The sequence below is a fragment of the Rutilus rutilus genome (assembly GCF_951802725.1).
Source record: "Rutilus rutilus genome assembly, chromosome: 15".
NCBI lineage: Eukaryota > Metazoa > Chordata > Actinopteri > Cypriniformes > Leuciscidae > Rutilus > Rutilus rutilus.
In genome coordinates, this window is record NC_140220.1 from 11,507,535 (window position 1) to 11,525,006 (window position 17,472).

General features: G+C 37.0%; 1 protein-coding gene across 1 annotated transcript; it reads left to right on the forward strand.

The window, feature by feature from the left end:
• Nucleotides 1-3,851: 3,851 nt before the first annotated feature.
• Nucleotides 3,852-16,566, forward strand: LOC311304444 (adhesion G-protein coupled receptor F1-like; the record flags this gene model as incomplete). The annotated part of the gene is made up of 7 exons (XM_084431437.1): nt 3,852-3,859; nt 4,128-4,827; nt 5,002-5,043; nt 7,633-7,650; nt 14,966-15,002; nt 15,668-15,832; nt 16,382-16,566. The coding sequence occupies 7 exons, from the start codon at nt 3,852-3,854 to the stop codon at nt 16,564-16,566; spliced, it is 1,155 nt and encodes a 384-aa protein (XP_084287563.1).
• Nucleotides 16,567-17,472: the final 906 nt, after the last annotated feature.

Sequence of the window (17,472 nt, forward strand, 5' to 3'; positions counted from 1 at the left end):
CAGTACACTTCCGGCTTCTGAACTGGTTGCAGTTCCACTCTGATTCCATATGAGGGCGCTCACAGGACGAGTGCAGAATGAATGGAGGTCTATGGCGCTATACACATCAAAATCCACTTTTCTCAGGATATAATTTTTTGTCTAGTAATTTGAATGTTGTATTCGAAAGGAGATGCAAAGAAATTACACATTGCTGGGTGTTAGATTTTTTAGAGTCACTTATTTGCTTTAAAAAGTCTTTTAAAGTGTCAATGACGTCATACACATCGTACGACCAGAGATACTGCTTTACGGCAATCCTTCAGTCACTTTGGTGCTTTCGTGCTCTGCACTTTCTTTTCTCTCGAGGCATCGACAACACAGCTGACACAGGTAAATACATGTGCTAGACGAGTTTTTGTTTTGTTTGTTTCTGGTCCCGCTTCGGATGCCACGATGCCATCAAGCGGTATCTCTGGTCGTAATCAGTACTTCACTGACCAATCAGCGTTCATTAGCAGAATGCTAGCGTGTTATGGGCAACAACAACTCAACCTGTAAGAAATCGAAAGGACATAAGTACTCGTTCATTCAACCTTTGACCTATAACCCATGTTGAACTTGCAAAACCTACAATTAAATCTGAGATTTCTCAACGGCAATCGGATGAAAGAGACACATTTAGCCGTCTAGCCCCATAGACTCCCATTCATTTTGCACTCATGGGCGATCGCCCCCAGTGGAACTCTGGTGGAACTACAACCAAAATTCGGTACAATAGGACTTAATAGGGAGTGGGAAGGGTCTCCGTAGACGGGCTCTGGTTATGGGTTCAGCACACTCGATCATGACATAGCTTAAGTGTTTTGAAAGTAGTTCAGATAGCCCCTCGTCACAGGCCATTCTTGAGATTCGCCTTCGAGGGGAAGGCTTATCAGTACACAGTCCTGCCATTCGGCCTCTCTTTAGCACCCCGTACATTTACGTAGTGCATGGACACTGTGCTTTCTCCCCTGAGGCTTCAGGGGGTGCGTGTGATGAATTATCTCGACGATTGGCTGATTCTAGTTCAGTCGTGAACCGAACTGTTACAACAGAGCTCTGATTCTCAGCCATTTGCAATGTCTGGCTCTCAAAATCAATGTATCCAAGAGCAAACTGAGTCCCAGCCAGAACGTGATCTTTCTGGGCACAGTTATCAACTCTACAACTATGAGAGCACGCCTCACAGCAGACCTCATTGCAGTCGTCCTGTCCCTGCAGCTGAAAAACACCCCCACAGCATGATGCTGCCACCACCATGCTTCACTGTTGAGACTGTATTGGACAGGTGATGAGCAGTGCCTGGTTTTCTCCACACATACCGCTTAGAATTAAGGCCAAAAAGTTCTATCTTGGTCTCATCAGACCAGAGAATCTTATTTATCACCATCTTGGAGTCCTTCAGGTGTGCTTTCATGTGTCTTGCACTGAGGAGAGGCTTCCATCGGGCCACTCTGCCATAAAGCCCCGATTGGTGGATGGCTGCAGTGATGGTTGACTTACTACAACTTTCTCCCATCTCCCGACTGCATCTCTGGAGCTCAGCCACAGTGATCTTTGGGTTCTTCTTTACCTCTCTCACCAAGGCTCTTCTCCCCCGATAGCTTAGTTTGGCCGGACGGCCAGCTCTAGGAAGGGTTCTGGTCGTCCCAAACGTCTTCCATTTAAGGATTATGGAGGCCACTGTGCTCTTAGGAACCTTAAGTGCAGCAGATTTTTTTTTTGTAACCTTGGCCAGATCTGTGCCTTGCCACAATTCTGTCTCTGAGCTCTTCAGGCAGTTCCTTTGACCTCATGATTCTCATTTGCTCTGACATGCACTGTGAGCTGTAAGGTCTTATATAGACAGGTGTGTGGCTTTCCTAATCAAGTCCAATCAGTATAATCAAACACAGCTGGACTCAAATGAAGGTGTAGAACCATCTCAAGGATGATCAGAAGAAATGGACAGCACCTGAGTTAAATATATGAGTGTCACAGCAAAGGGTCTGAATACTTAGGACCATGTGATATTTCAGTTTTTCTTTTTTAATAAATTTGCAAAAATGTCAACAATTCTGTGTTTTTCTGTCAATGTGGGGTGCTGTGTGTACAATAATGAGGAAAAAAATGAACTTAAATGATTTTAGCAAATGGCTGCAATATAACAAAGAGTACTTTCCGTACCCACTGTATATATATATATATATATATTAGTGGTGGGCATAGATTGATTTTTTTTTTATCTAGATTAATCTCACTGTAATCTTGGAATTAATCTAGATTAAAATGGCTCATTTGAATTCTGCCGAAGGCATTCAGAATATGTGTGCTACCCAAATAATGACTAAAAGTAAGTCTTTTAGAATGGGTTTCTCAAGCCAGGTGGTGCATTAGACCAGAGTCTCATCTCCTGTTTCCAAAATGCATCACAAACTGCTTGAGAAAGCTGTTCTACAATGATAATTGGTGATGAAAATAAATCATGTTCAATAAGATGTACTTGTGTACCTGCCTCGCAGGTAGTTTGTAAGATGGGTCACCTGTGGCCGCCTGGAGAACAAGCTCGAGCCCCTCATCTTCAACCACGCTGATGGGCCGGCAGCTGGTGGCAATCCACTCAGCGAGGAGATTTGTTAGCTTGGCTGATAGAGCTGTGCTGACGGGCTTGCCTCGGTTGCACTCAAACATTGTAGTTTGACGACGACTCTTCCCTTACGCTACATCAGTGCTTGGCCCGGCATCTTCCGCATTAGCTAAGGGATGCTTTGCGTTTAGGTGGTACTTGAGACTGGAAGAACTCCTACAGTAAACTAATTCCGCATTGCACAAGGTGCAAACAACCTTAGTCTTGTCGAAGTTTTCATTGGGAAGTTTCTTAAAAATAAATTTTCCCTGAGGCAAACCCGGCGCCTTCATAGCTGCATCCATGTTAGCACATCACGTATTTTTTTTATCGCCCGATAAGAGTCTCACGTTAACGCAGCACGTTAACGCCAATAACGGCCCACCACTAATATATATATATATAATATATATATATATATATATATATATATATATATATATATATATATATATATATATGTATATGTGTGTATATATATTATCAGGCCCAACAGTGTCCAGTCTTTTTTAATATATATTAGGTTCTGGCTTGTTTCTGTGGGCTCAGAGCTCTCGAACCGCAGATGCAACCAGTTACTTGGTCGGCGTTTTACATGGCGTCCCCACTGCGTATAGCTACGCAATACGAAGTGACCGTTCGCGAAAGGGAACGTACTCAGTTACTATCGTAACCGAGTACATTTTCAGTGACATTCATTTATGCCTGGAGTGCAAACTATTTAATCTGTAACGTTCGTTATTTTGAATAGAAATCATCACTCATAATGCAGTCAGTCACGTCTTCTCCGGTTTATTTGTGTTCACATACATGCAATATACAGCATCCATCAGTGCTCTTAGTCTAAATGGTGCGCACATTTGGAGAAATAATGATTTATCATCACATATTTGCAAAATATTTTGTCATACAGAATAAACATTTCTATAAATTTTCCACTGAATTATGCAATCTGAAGAGCTAGAATAAAGGCTATAATGGCTGAATTCAAACAAAAGAAAAAGGATAGAATAATGAAGATTACGTCTCATTCAGGCAGAGGTGTGAAAGGTTTGTCGATTGACATCAATATAGCATGAATGACCAGATCTCCTCCTCGTCCTCCGCCAGACATTAATCAAAGATTGTAATGGTTGTTTACAGGGCAATAAAATATTTGATTAGCATCTTATCAGCGTTTCTCTAAAAAAAACTCCCCTGACATACTTACAGCAGTCTTCACAGCATGAGGAGGTTAGAAGCCTCTCACAAGTTAGAAAGAAAACACAACGCCAATCAGTTTAGCGATGTGTATTCAGGAGGCGGGACTCAGATCTAAACCGTTTGTGTAATTGGCCAATTCTTTTTTTTACGACGACAAGCCGGAATGAAAACAAGCCGAAATTAAATAGGAGTAACAAGGCTATTTTTAAAATGTAAGGAGTAGAAAGTACAGATAATTGCGTGAAAATGTAAGGAGTAGAAGTAAAAAGTCGTCTGAAAAATAATTACTCCAGTAAAGTATAGATACCCCAAATTTCTATGCCAAATGCCTCATTATTGAGACTATCATATGGAAGTTAATGACAAGAAATGACACATTCTACATGCGACATGTCTCCATAGTCAACATTGCCGTGTCCCTGCTGATCGCAAACATCTGTTTTATCATTGGAGCCGCAGTCGCAGAACAAGAGCAACCAACATCAGTGGTTTTCTTCATGCACTTTTTTTATCTGGCTCTTTTCTTCTGGATGTTTATTTCTGCGCTGCTGCTCTTTTACCGTTATACAGTCATGGTCTTGTCCCAAATGTCAAGGGCCAAAATGATGGCTATTGCCTTCATAGTCGGTTATGGTGCACCTTTGCTCACAGCGGTCATTACTGTTGCGTCGACAGCTGGACCTCAGAAATATATTACAAAACAATTAGCATGCTGGCTGAACTGGGTTGAATCTAAGGCCCTTCTGGCATTTGTGATTCCAGCTCTCACTATTGTAGCAATAAACCTTGTGGTTTTGATTGTGGTTCTGTGCAAGATGTTGAGCAGAGTAGCTGGTGCCACAACTCAACCGGATGAGAAACATGCCCTGGTGGTCATTACCCGATGTGTGGCCATATTGACTCCTATCTTTGGTCTAACATGGGGATTTGGAATTGGAACCATGGTGTCCCGTGAATTAGGCATTCATGTGGTGTTTGCACTCCTCAATTCACTGCAGGTATCACTTTCTATCTCTATCAATTTTATTTTAAGGTTACATTTCCAATTTGTGCAATCTACTAATGTTGCACATAATGATTTATAATGCATGTCCATGGTTTTATTTTTCAATGGATTTAAAATTGAACCATATTGTAACTAATACCTGTATTTGTAACATTTCCTTTAACAGGGATTATTTATTTTGGTGTTTGGAACACTTTTAGACAGCAAGGTACGAGTTTACTTCTTTTGCTTTGTACTGTAAGAGCTTAAGTGTCACTTAAATTTCTAATGCTGCATTTTATCTAATCTACCATTATCCTCCGGTTTCACAGACCAGGCTTAAGATAGTCCCCGACTAAAATGTTAGTTTAAACTGTTTTAACTGAAAGCAACTTGCACTGACATGTCTTATATGTCAGTGCCATTGTTTTGTCTCAAGATGCACACCAGTAATGTTTTTTTCTAAGGAACATTTATAAAAGCTACTTAGATGTCATCATTAAACTAAGGCCTAATCCTGGCCTAATCTAAGCCCTGTCTGTGAAACCAGGCCTATATGCATTATATTAAAATATTCATTACAAATTTGACAACAGCATATCACCCTGGCAGGCTTTATTTAGATTGTTATTTGAATGATAGTACATTATCTTGCTTATTACACGACTGGCCACCAAATACGTGAAAATGAAAAATGTATTTGAGTTGAAATTATTTAACAAATATACCTGTATATTAAGAAAATACATGAAAAAGTCTACTATAACGTACAATCGATGGTCAGCAATACGGACACTGTGACAGCATTACAGTATTAATAGGAATTTACATTACAATTGATAACTATCTGAGACCCTAACAGAGATAGCACCAGGTGCTTTTGTATCCTTTTGTATGAAGATACGATTTCTGGATGTAAAGTAGAGATCTTTTTTGTTGCAGGTTCGTGAGTCACTATAGCAGGAAAGCTATCACTACAGAAACTCAGTTCCAGCCATACCAGGGTAAATGCCATTCTATAGCATCACACACTTATAGGACTTTATCTAATGTTCAAATTCTAACCATTGTTAAAATATATTTACATTATTTGACTCACAGAGCACCAGTGCAGGATCATCATCCACATCTGGACTCAATTTATTTCAAAGGATGCGACGGAGGAGTGAGTAGATGGCATAGATCTTGTTATTATTGTCACTTGGATAAATGTTACTGCTAAATAAATTAATATAAAAACAATAGTTATGTGAGTAATATACATCTAACTATTTGCAGATGTGTACACTCTAAAAGTGTTTCCTCCACTGCAGTGTATGTTTGTGTTTGGTGGAAGAAATGTTTCCATGTTCTAAGATCATTAGTCTAATGATAAGGTTACAATATGACTTTTTGCTTCATTGTGTAATATACTGGACTTTTTCACAAATCAAGTAAGTTTATGTGGTTTGTGAAGTTCACTTTTGTTTTATATTAGACATGTTATATGTGTGAGTTGTTGTTGTCCAGTTGGTTTAATTACATCCTGGTTCTCTGCTTTGTTATGATAAATTATAAATGTTTCCAAATTTTACAAATGTTACTTTTGACCAATAATTACTAATATTTAAATGCCTCTTCATATTGTATTTACTGGGGTAGCTTTGGCAACTCCTTTTTACATCTTCATGTGAATTGTTCATTTAAACTGCTGGGTCAAAATGGGTCAAACACTAATAAAAATGTTTCTTGCCTTAACTGGAGAGAATGGTTTAAAAGCAGACTAGAAAGTGGAGGAGAGAGATAACTCTATTCTAAATATGCAGTAATGTGAATTATTTTATTAGTTGTATCTACATGCCATTTTTGAAAATGCAGTTTCATATAAAATGTGCATATAAATGGACAAAATATGTCAAACATTTCCTGAATGTAATTTGTCAAACTGAGTTGAATGGAAAATTACTATGAAATCCGCTCTTTAATTTGAGCTCTAAATGATAGATTATGGTAAATGGTTCTAGGTACCAATTTCAGCACCATATCAAAAATATTGAAGCTTTTTTAACAAATTAAAAAACGAATTATTAATGCTATAATAATTATAAGCAAATAATATATATATATATATAAAAAAACATTATTGAGCCTTCAAATGTTTTTAAGCAATTAAACTGCTTTAAAAAGCTAAAGTTAAGGTATAAAAAAAGTTAATAAAAATAAAGTAATAAAATAAAAAAATACATAATAGAACAAGTGGCTGGTCTATTAGTCTGCATTCACGCTTCAAGATTTAATGCACATCTATTAATTTTGTGCATATTATACATTAAAGATGAAAAACAAAGACAAACAAAAATCGTAAAATTCTTTGTCAGATTTGTCAGCTTTATATATTTAATGAGCATTGTTATATTATATATATAACCTCGGTGGACCTTTTGCCCTACAAATAATCTTGATCCGTCAGTTTAACTGAATAAGCTGTACATTTACCATCATATACTCTATTTTTATCCACCAGGAAATAATGTAATGCTTGGATTTTTAATGTGACATTGGTGAATATCTATGACGAGACCTCTATTCAGTCCACTGTGTGTGCGTGTTGTATTTCACTGTATTTGTCATGATTCCTGTCTTGTGTTAACCTGTCTTAAGGAATTTTAAGTTGCAGTGTTCCCTGTTCTCATTGTTTCCGTGTTCATTTCTGTGTGATGTGACCATGTTTGTTGTTTTCCTTGTTGATTTGTCTTCCCTGTGCGTGTGTCTTATTAACTTGTTAAGCTTGTTTGCCCCTGTGTATTTAAACCCCTGTGTTTCCTGTGTTCTTTGTCAGGTCTTGTCCTACATGGATGTATGCTTGGTATTACTCATTCTGTTCCCCTGTTCCAGTATAGGAATGTTTATTTTTATTATTAAACATTTCTGCATTTGGATCCAGCTCTCCCATTGTTTTTTTTTTTTTGTTCACCCGGCATTACAGAAACAATATGAAAAAGACAACAGATGTACTTATCTGCTCTTCATCTGTTAAAATTACTGAAAGCACTTTGAAATTTCCATCAGTGCTCCAGATGATGACGGAACATAACCATATTACTTAATATATAGACTTACATATATTAGGCCTACTGCATAATAATAAGAAATACCTATTTGTTAATAGGCCTACTTTTACATTTTTAAGTTTCATTTTGATGTTCAGTGGTTGAAGGGTGAGAAGCTTAATTTGTTAAACAAATGCTTAGCAATAAGGTACGAGCGAGGGACTGTGCAATAATACGCATTTGTTTAGCAAATTAATCTTTTTCATATATAATATAAAACGGTTATATAAGTTATAAAACGGTTACCACACAATACAAATATTAAAGCCAAAAAAATGAATCAATGAAACTTTCATGAAGTAAAATCACTAAAAGCTACGGAAGCCCTGAACCACAACGTAAATGCGAGATTAAAGTCAAAATATTTCGAGATTAAAGTCGAAATGTTTCAAGATTAAAGTCGAAATGTTTCGAGAATAAAGTCGACAGGGCTTCCGTAAAAAGTCTTCTTTCCGCTAAAAAAATAAAAAAAAGTCCCTGACGTGAACAGCAACAGAAGTTACATTATTTTGCCATTAGATGGCGGAAAAGACTGTTCTTATGAGTGGGTCAGTTAGTAGAGAAGACTTTATCCTCCTGAGACCCGAGAGTTTGCCTGGTGTGCATTTTATAATTGTTCTTGCTATTTGGGATAAGTATGACCTAATAAGTATAATAACTAAAATTTGTTTTTGTACAGGAAGTAGTTTTTGCAGAAAATGATGTCCTCCTGTGAGGACAGTGGGTCTATGATTTACCATAGTAGTAGCAATTATGTGAATTGTCAGTACAAATGAAGTGATAAACACTGACAAAATCTGATTGTGTTATAATAGTAATGGTAATGGCCAGCAGAGAGCAGTAGAAGACCACTTATTGGCTCACTTTCATTTTAAATTTCTTGATTTTTACCAGTTTTCTGCACTAAAGCAAACCAGTTTTTCCATGTTAACTAAATAATGCATGCTCACACACACACACACACACACACACACACACACACACACACACACACACACACACACACACACACACACACACACACACACACACACACACAGACAAATATTGTTGTTTTTTCAATGCTATTGCGATCCATCTAAATATTCCCAAGTTTACCCACATGGTAGAATAAATAACGTTATATAGTCCCAATGTCCTCAAACGAGTGCTTCACATTTACTGATGTCCTAGAGTGCTACTATTACTAAAATATGTCAAATTTTAATCCCCATATGATGATAGATACAGTATTGTACATAAATACATTTGTTTCATAGGCCTACTTCTCACTGACATTGGTGTAATGTTGTGATATCACCACAAGATGGTGTGGGCAGTGTCCCTAAATGTTGCCAACAGATTTACAAATTTGACTATCATTGTGTCAAGAGGCAAAAATGTAATATCCTCATTGAACTCAAACTTGTGCACACGGAGTCAACTGACAAATGACTAACTTCTTAGAGGACACAGTAAATAGGACAAGATATCGCGGCGGACATTCAAATGGATATTTTATTACGAATATAGGACTGACCTGAAGGAAAATACTATATCTACTGTAAATGCAGGTACACCACTTAGGCTCAATCCCAATTCACCCCTTGGCCCTACCCCTCCGTTTTGCGCGTTCCCGTGAAGGGGTAGGGTTGTCTCGATTCTCTTTTGGTTGGAGGGGTAGGGGTAGTGCTAAGGGGAAGGGCCGGATAGCCCTTGAAACGAAGATTTTTCGGGACCACACTTCAAACGAAGGGGTATGAGAAATGTACCTGCATACACCGGCTACAGAGGCAACATGACTGCCAATAATCATTTTGTTTATGTCTCATTCAATCTTGTGTTCATATTTACAGTCATGTTATTCAAATAAACGGTTGCAAAAAAATCGCTAAAGTTCGTTAACAATATGACGCGTGTAAAAAGCAAAAGTTTGAAGCGAAATGAGGCGAATTCGCGTCCACCGCGCCGCGCTAAACGCCTCATTCGCGCCGCAAGACCTCCAGACGCGCGTAAACGCGTCTTAACACTGAAATCACTTGCACCAGACGATCTATTCACGTTTGGTGTGAACGCAGCATTATGGTGTGTTCACACCAAATGCGAAGTGTATATTCGCATTGCGCTATGGTGTGTTCACACCAAACGCGAATAGAGCGTCAAATTCGCGTCTATCGCGTCTAGTTATACGCTTGGCCACTTTGTGTCCATTCGCGCGTCCGCGTCACGCGCGAATAAAAACATCCCGCGAAAAGGAGTGTCATCATCATCATTCATCATCATCAACAACAACACAGTTTCTTTCTGCCATATGTTTCCGTCATGTCTGAAATAAAAGATATTGCTGCTCTGTACTTGTTGTGGAAGTCCCAAATACGAAGGAAAGCAAAACGCCGACGTGTCTGTTCACAGCACCATCCAGAGGCGCACTCAACTCGGTGAATTTCACCATCTTCTCCAGGAACTGCGCCTGGATGACAGCCGCTTCCAGCGGACGTATCAATGAGCTCTTCGTTGATTGGCTTGCGCAACAAAGCGTCATGCGAATTTCCGCTCGAGTTGAAATTTTTCAACTTGCGCGGAAGACGCGATTGAGGCGATTATCGAGCTTTCGCGGCAAACGCGTCGCCCAATTCGCGTCATTTGCGCCGCCCGGCGCGAATTCGCGTCTATTCGCGTCTTTGCATTGACTTTGTATGTAATCTACTCTTTATAGTAAATAAAACACAGCTATTGACCAATCAGAATCAAGGACTGGAACTAATCGTTTTATAAATAAGACATAAATAGTATGATGGTATTCACTGAGTTTACAGGAATCTGATGAATCATGGCCAATTAATCCCTTTCGCAGATACTCGTTTTTGAACAAAAGCTGTTAGGTGTGGTCATTCAATTATGCAATGACAGTGACTGTTTGCTTTTTGATTACATTTTAGAAATAAGACTTAATGTGAAATGTCACAGTACTTATAATACTATAGTTCATCAAGGGAATTTTATTAATGTGTGTATAATATGATTTACTGCTGATTTAATGTAGCCCACATTGTTTATGTTATGATGTCTCTCTTCTATTCACACAAGAGAACATGGAGATAACAGAGGGAATCAAACTTGACTAGCAGGTGATCCACACGCAGTCACATTCTTGTGGTGATAACATGTCTACACAAAGACACATTCATTCCAGGATAATTTTTTAGGTGGATAATTTGACAAGGAAACAAAATATCAGACACATAGAAACAAGCTCAGAATAACTTCATGGTTGTTTCCAGAGGTAATGTAGGAGCGATCAATCAGTATGTTTATTCTATTAATTATTAAATGCTGTTGACTGCTTTTTCATACACTCAGGTTAGTTTAACCTTAACAATTTAACCCTTTACGTAGATTTACAGATTTCAATTGTAGGCTATAGTAAAATTCCATCAAGTTGAATCGTCTTATTCATATTATATATATATATATATATATATATATATATATATATATATATATATATAAACGTATTTCATAATAATAAGGATTATTTAATTTAATGTGATGGAATTTGACTATTCAACTGAAGGTCGTAAATAGTTTTTTTTTTTTTTTTTTTTTTTTTAAAGCCTTAAAAAAGTCTTAAAGTAATTCTTTGATTTTGAAATGTGCTGTTCAGTGCTGTACTTTTTTCTTTTTTTAATCGGCCTTGATCTAGTCATGCAGGAGTATGTTATAAATGTAAAAGAGCAAGAATTTTACATAAATTAAGTTAAAGCATTCAGTTTGTGTCATTGTAATTTATTATTAAATAATCTTATTTTATTTTCTGACTGATGCCATGGCACTTCCATACAAGAGTTGACCTTTGCTGTAGTAATGTAAATATTTGTTGTAAACATTAATGGATTCAACATTTAGACATATAGTGTGCTTCAGATGTTTTATTCTAAATCTAAATCTATATTTAAATGTATTGATAAAATTCCATTCAATAGTCAAAGTCAGTAGTTTTTTGGTGATTTGTGACAAAAAACAACAACATGAAATTATCATTGATTGTTCAGTTTCATCATTATTATCTGATTTTATATGACAGAATTTCCTATTTTACATATGTAAGGTGTCTGGATGAGCCATATGATTGCCTTCTGTTCTGAAGAAATTTGTTGAAGTTATTTTGACTGACGTACATCAGAGAGAAGCATGGCTGGTCAAGGTACAATAAATGACAAATAAACTTATTTTTGATATACTGTTACTACTTTTGTCACAAAAATGCTATGGTGCATCTTGTATATTAAACCGCCTGTACCTTTAACAGGTTTTAGTTTTGCTACACTCTTAAGAAAAAAAAAATGGTACAACAGCTCTCACAGGGGCGATTCTCCTCTAAAAGATCCACATTTTGAAAGGGCACTGCCACTGTGACAGCTATATGATTTGTTCCTGAGAGTGTGTAATGACAAATATTATCTGGCTTTGTTTACACCTGTTATTACCCGTCATACGCTTGCACTCCGAAATATTTCACTGTCAAAATAATAAATACTTAAATACTGTATACAGAAGTACAGTATTTATGATTTTTCAGAATACCAGTGGTGGTAAAGTAAAAATAAATACTCCTTTTCAATTTTACTTGAGTAAGAAGTACAACATTATTTGATTTATATAAGTATTGTAAAAATTAAAAGTAGGCTATAACAAATATGTTAACATTTTAAGAAGAATGGTATACAAACATACTAGTATCATCCAATGGGCGTACACAGCTCACACAAACTTTTTGCACCATCAGTCACACACAAACAAGTTTTGCGGATCTCCTAGTTCTTGGCTCATTTTGAGTCACTCTGCCAGATCATTGAAAATGATTGGCTAAGTTTGAAAATTTGCATAAGACAGAAGTCATGCACTACTGTACAATTCTGTTTAATTTTGTTGTCCGAGACCTTTAGTTTCTGGACTACAGGCTAATAAGTGTTTTGTTTTCTTGTGGTGTCTGTTTATAAACGGTTTAATTTCTCATTTCTTCAGATACAGGACAAATATTAAAGTACTTCACAGGAATCATGGCTTTCCTGCTGATCCATGAATGTGTTGGGCAAACACTTGATTTCCCAAAAACAAGTACAGATTTCCAGGTAGGGGAACGTTTATTTAATGCAGAAACATAAATAAATAAAATGAATATAATATAAAAACCAACAGATTGCTGTCATTTTCAGAACTTTCAATCATTTGCATTATTAATAATATGTTTTGTACACATTAAACGCAAATTTAAAATATTTAACATTACGTTTTTATTTTATTACTATAAACAGAGTACGGAGCCATGATCACATGATTGAATGATAAAATAATATGTAAAATAAATGTATTTTTGTGTTATTTTATTATAGTTTTATTCCAGCGACATAGGTGGGCAACTCCATTATATAAGCACAGGTCTGATTCATGGTTTTGACCTCTACTACATGTTATTTATATAAAAATTAAGATTTTAATTTGTAATTTTGTCTGTCAATTGTTTTATCTTGTCCTTTACTTTAAGAGTACAGGCCTCCTTATGACAGCATGATTATTAAAATCTCATTCATTTTCTCATATGAATAGAGCCATTGGAATACATTGTTGTTGTGGAATTCAATGCATCCCAAGCTATATTGATTGAACAAATCAGAGCAGGGTTGGCCTTTAACGTGTTTCCATTTCAATTGGACAACAGAACTGAAATTACTACTGCGAATATTACAACAGGTAATTAAAAGCCATTTACATCAGGTAATTAAAAGCCATTTACATCATTCTTACTACTTAAAGGCAGGGTTAGCATGTTTTTTTTTTTTCATAAACACTTTTTGTTATTCTGCTTGAAACTCTCTTCACACCCAGATGGCAATCAACAATAGAAGTGGTCTTAAAGAGTTACAGTAGTTCACCCAAAAATGAAAATTCTGACATTAATTATGTTATGACGCATCAGAGTCTGGGGGATCCATTCGCAGCGTGATTTATTAATAAGAGTAATCAAACAGGCAATGGTCAGAACCAGCAGATACAGCAGTGAAGACAGGGCTAAATCGTAGTAATACCAGGCAAAAGGTCAAGGCAGGCAGCAAACAATCAGAGACAGAGATCAAGGCAGTGGTAACGCAGGCAGGCAGGCAGAAATCCAGAAACAGACAAGGTCAAAAACAAACAGACAGTCCACGGGAATAAATACTCAGTAAAGTTCACAACAGTAAAACAAGACTTCGCAGTGAGGGTGAGAATGTGTGAGACCTAAATAGTCCATAGAATGTGGATCAGGTGTGACTGTAATCAGGAACAGTGCAGGTGAATAATGCAGTGCAGGTGTATGAAGTAATCAGTCCAGGTAGATGCAGGATGGGAAATGTAGTCTGTGAGGAAGTGATCCTAGTCTATTGTGGAGCGCCCTCTGGTGGCTCTTGAGGGCACTCCAGCTGGTTATCGTTACAAATTATGTCTTTCCAAACCCGTAAGACTTTCGTTCATCTTTGGAACACAAATGAAGATCTTTTTGATCAAATCTGAGAGCTTTCTGTCCCTCCATTGACAGCTACCCAACTACCACTTGTTTCAAAAAGTTTCAAAAAGTTAGTCCAAATTTCCTGAAGAGACATGAGCGCTTTATATGATGAAAATATTTAATTTAGGTTTTTATTCACATATAAACATTGATCAGCGAACATAAACAGAAGCTCAACCGAACTGCCTGATACGCAAGAACAAACTTCATTGGTTCTTGCGGAAGCTCAAACGGGCTGCGTAACATGAGAATGAACCTCAATGGTTCTCGCACATCAAGCAAACATTCTTGAGCTTCCGTTTACCACAACTGATGTGATGAATGTTTATATGTGAATAAAAGCCTAAATTCAGTCTGTTCATCACATAAATCGATTGTCTCTTCAGAAAATTTGGACTAAACCACTCAATTAATATGGATTAGTTTTACGATCTCTTTATGAACTTTTTGAAACATCAAAGTGGTAGTTGCGTAGCTGTTAGTGGAGGGACAGAAAGCTCACAGATTTTATCAAAAATATATTTATTTGTGTTCCAAAGATGAACGGAAGTCTTGCGGGTTTTGGACGACATGAGGGTGAGTAATTAATGACAGAATTAACATTTTTAGATGAACTATCCCTTTAATATATATTTTTTTACATATCTTCCGGGGAAGTCTCAGGAATGATATGATGCCCTATCTGCTGGTCTTATGTATTTCCATATCTCTGTGCACCCTGCTCGCGCCGACATCACATGTCATCGCGTTCTGTAAGGCTATGCAGAGTTGTAGACAGACAGGCACAGCAAACAAACTTCAGCCACCTTTTACAGTTCCCCCTGAACCAAAACATGTCATAACTGTAATTACGAGATGGCAATCCGTGACGTTCTAACCAGAACTGTTGACGTCCTCGGACTCGGATTCATGCATTTCTATGTCAACATTATCAATGCTGAAATTAATCTGCAGCAGTCAGGTGTTACAAGTCAGAGCTCTGTAAGTTGTTTACGTTCATTATTATTGTAATGTTATGTGCTTTGAGACATGATGTATTTAAACACTGTCTCTCTTGACGCTTTGCAAACTTTGTTCTGGCTGTGCGCGTTCATGTGTTTTCGGGGAAGTGTGGCTTTGGAGACGCTCTGAAGAGAGGGCGGGATCTCATGCTTTCAAAGCTAGCTTGCTATTGCTAGCCTCTTAGAATTTGCCAACCTTACCCTTACTGTTGTTAACCAGTTCTGTTATATTTACATCAGTGTGCCAGCCAAATGTGACTGCATACCAGTGTGTATGTGAAGATGGTTATGCATGGACATACAACAACTGCAAGACGTATGAGGCCTGTGATGACATCAGTTCGGGCTCATGTGGATGTATCAGTGGTATTCCGAGTGATGGAGAGATATGTGTGCTGGAGAGCGGTAAGAATCATGACCGAACAAGCCAACTGCAAATGCACCCAAAAAAGCTGTAAAAAAGTTTGTGATTTAAAAAAATAAATAATGCTACAATGATAAATGGTTTAACTGGTTACGTTACCATAATTTATTAGGTTTAACAGGTCATTTTACAGTTAAAAAACTAAAATGTATGTAAAAAGTATAAATTTGCACATGCATGTAATTTACAGTGAAAATCTATATTATATTTAACAGACTTGTACATATTTTTACATTAATGTATTTTATAAGAAAAATGTGTGAGTCACATTACAATGGTGATAGCAACATGTGTTTTTACAGTGTTTGCACGTGTAGGATTTGACAAATACTAATGAACATTGTTCACTTAATATGTAGAATGCTTATTTGTATATACTTAAACACTGCTTTATTGTTAAAATAATTAATTATATAAATTGATATATTGTAATTAAAAATACAAAGTATTGCAAAAGTACATTGAAATGACAAATGCAATGTATAAACACTAAGCTTGCAATGATTGTAAGCTTGTTGATTCTGCCACAGAACTGCCCTTCACAGACTTATTGTTTGAAATTGAGATGGAATCATCAAGCATCTCTGTGATCGATGAGATGAGGAGATATTTTCAGAACATCACATTTCCACTTCAGTTAGATGAGCTGGTTGAAGTATTAGATGTGGATATCACGACAGGTGAAGAATATCACATGACCTTCATGAGCTTCTGAACACAAACGTTCTGATCTGTTAAAAATGGCCGTATGTTTACGTTTTATCCTTTCTTAGTGTGCAATTTCAATGACAGTGGATACAAGTGTGTATGTGAGGATCAGTATTTCTGGCCGTGTGAAAAGTGCACAGAATATGGGAGCTGTGATGACATCACTAACAACACATGCAGCTGCATCAATGATATTCCAAGTGATAGACAGTTCTGTCAACCAGTCAACGAGATAACAAGTAAAATAGTTTTACACATTTCTGTTTGCAATCTCACAGAAGACCTCAGTTATTGTTACAGATTATTTCTAATCCATTCTCATCCTTTTCTTGGAAGATAACACTGCATGTGTGCAACCATCAACAGGTACGTAAAAACATATGACACAATTACATCCCAAAGTACATATAAATGCTGCATTTTCATGAATATTGGAAGAGAAGAGTGAATATTCCTAACTCTTTTTATCTTTCCTACACTCATTCCAGTTCCAGCTGAATATCTAACTGAAATTCAGATAGATGCCGAGAATACTTCCATCATTGATCAGCTGATGAGCTATTTGATGTCTTTCAGTTTGCCCTACAAAATCAGTGACAGCACTAACATCACAGAAATCAACATAACTACTGGTATGAGCTCTGTCTCTGCTTTGACTTGTACTTTATACATCATATATACTGCTATAAATGAATGATAAACTTGTTGATTCTGCTTTCCAGTGTGTTCATTGAACCAAACTCAGTATCAGTGTAAATGTGAGGGTCTGTTTGTTTGGCCAAATGACACGTGTCACTCATATGAGGCCTGTGATGACATCATTGATGGTTCATGTACATGTATCAATGCACTTCCAGTGGATGGACAGTTCTGTCAGTTAAAAGAAGGTGAGCCATTACATTCATAAATCTAT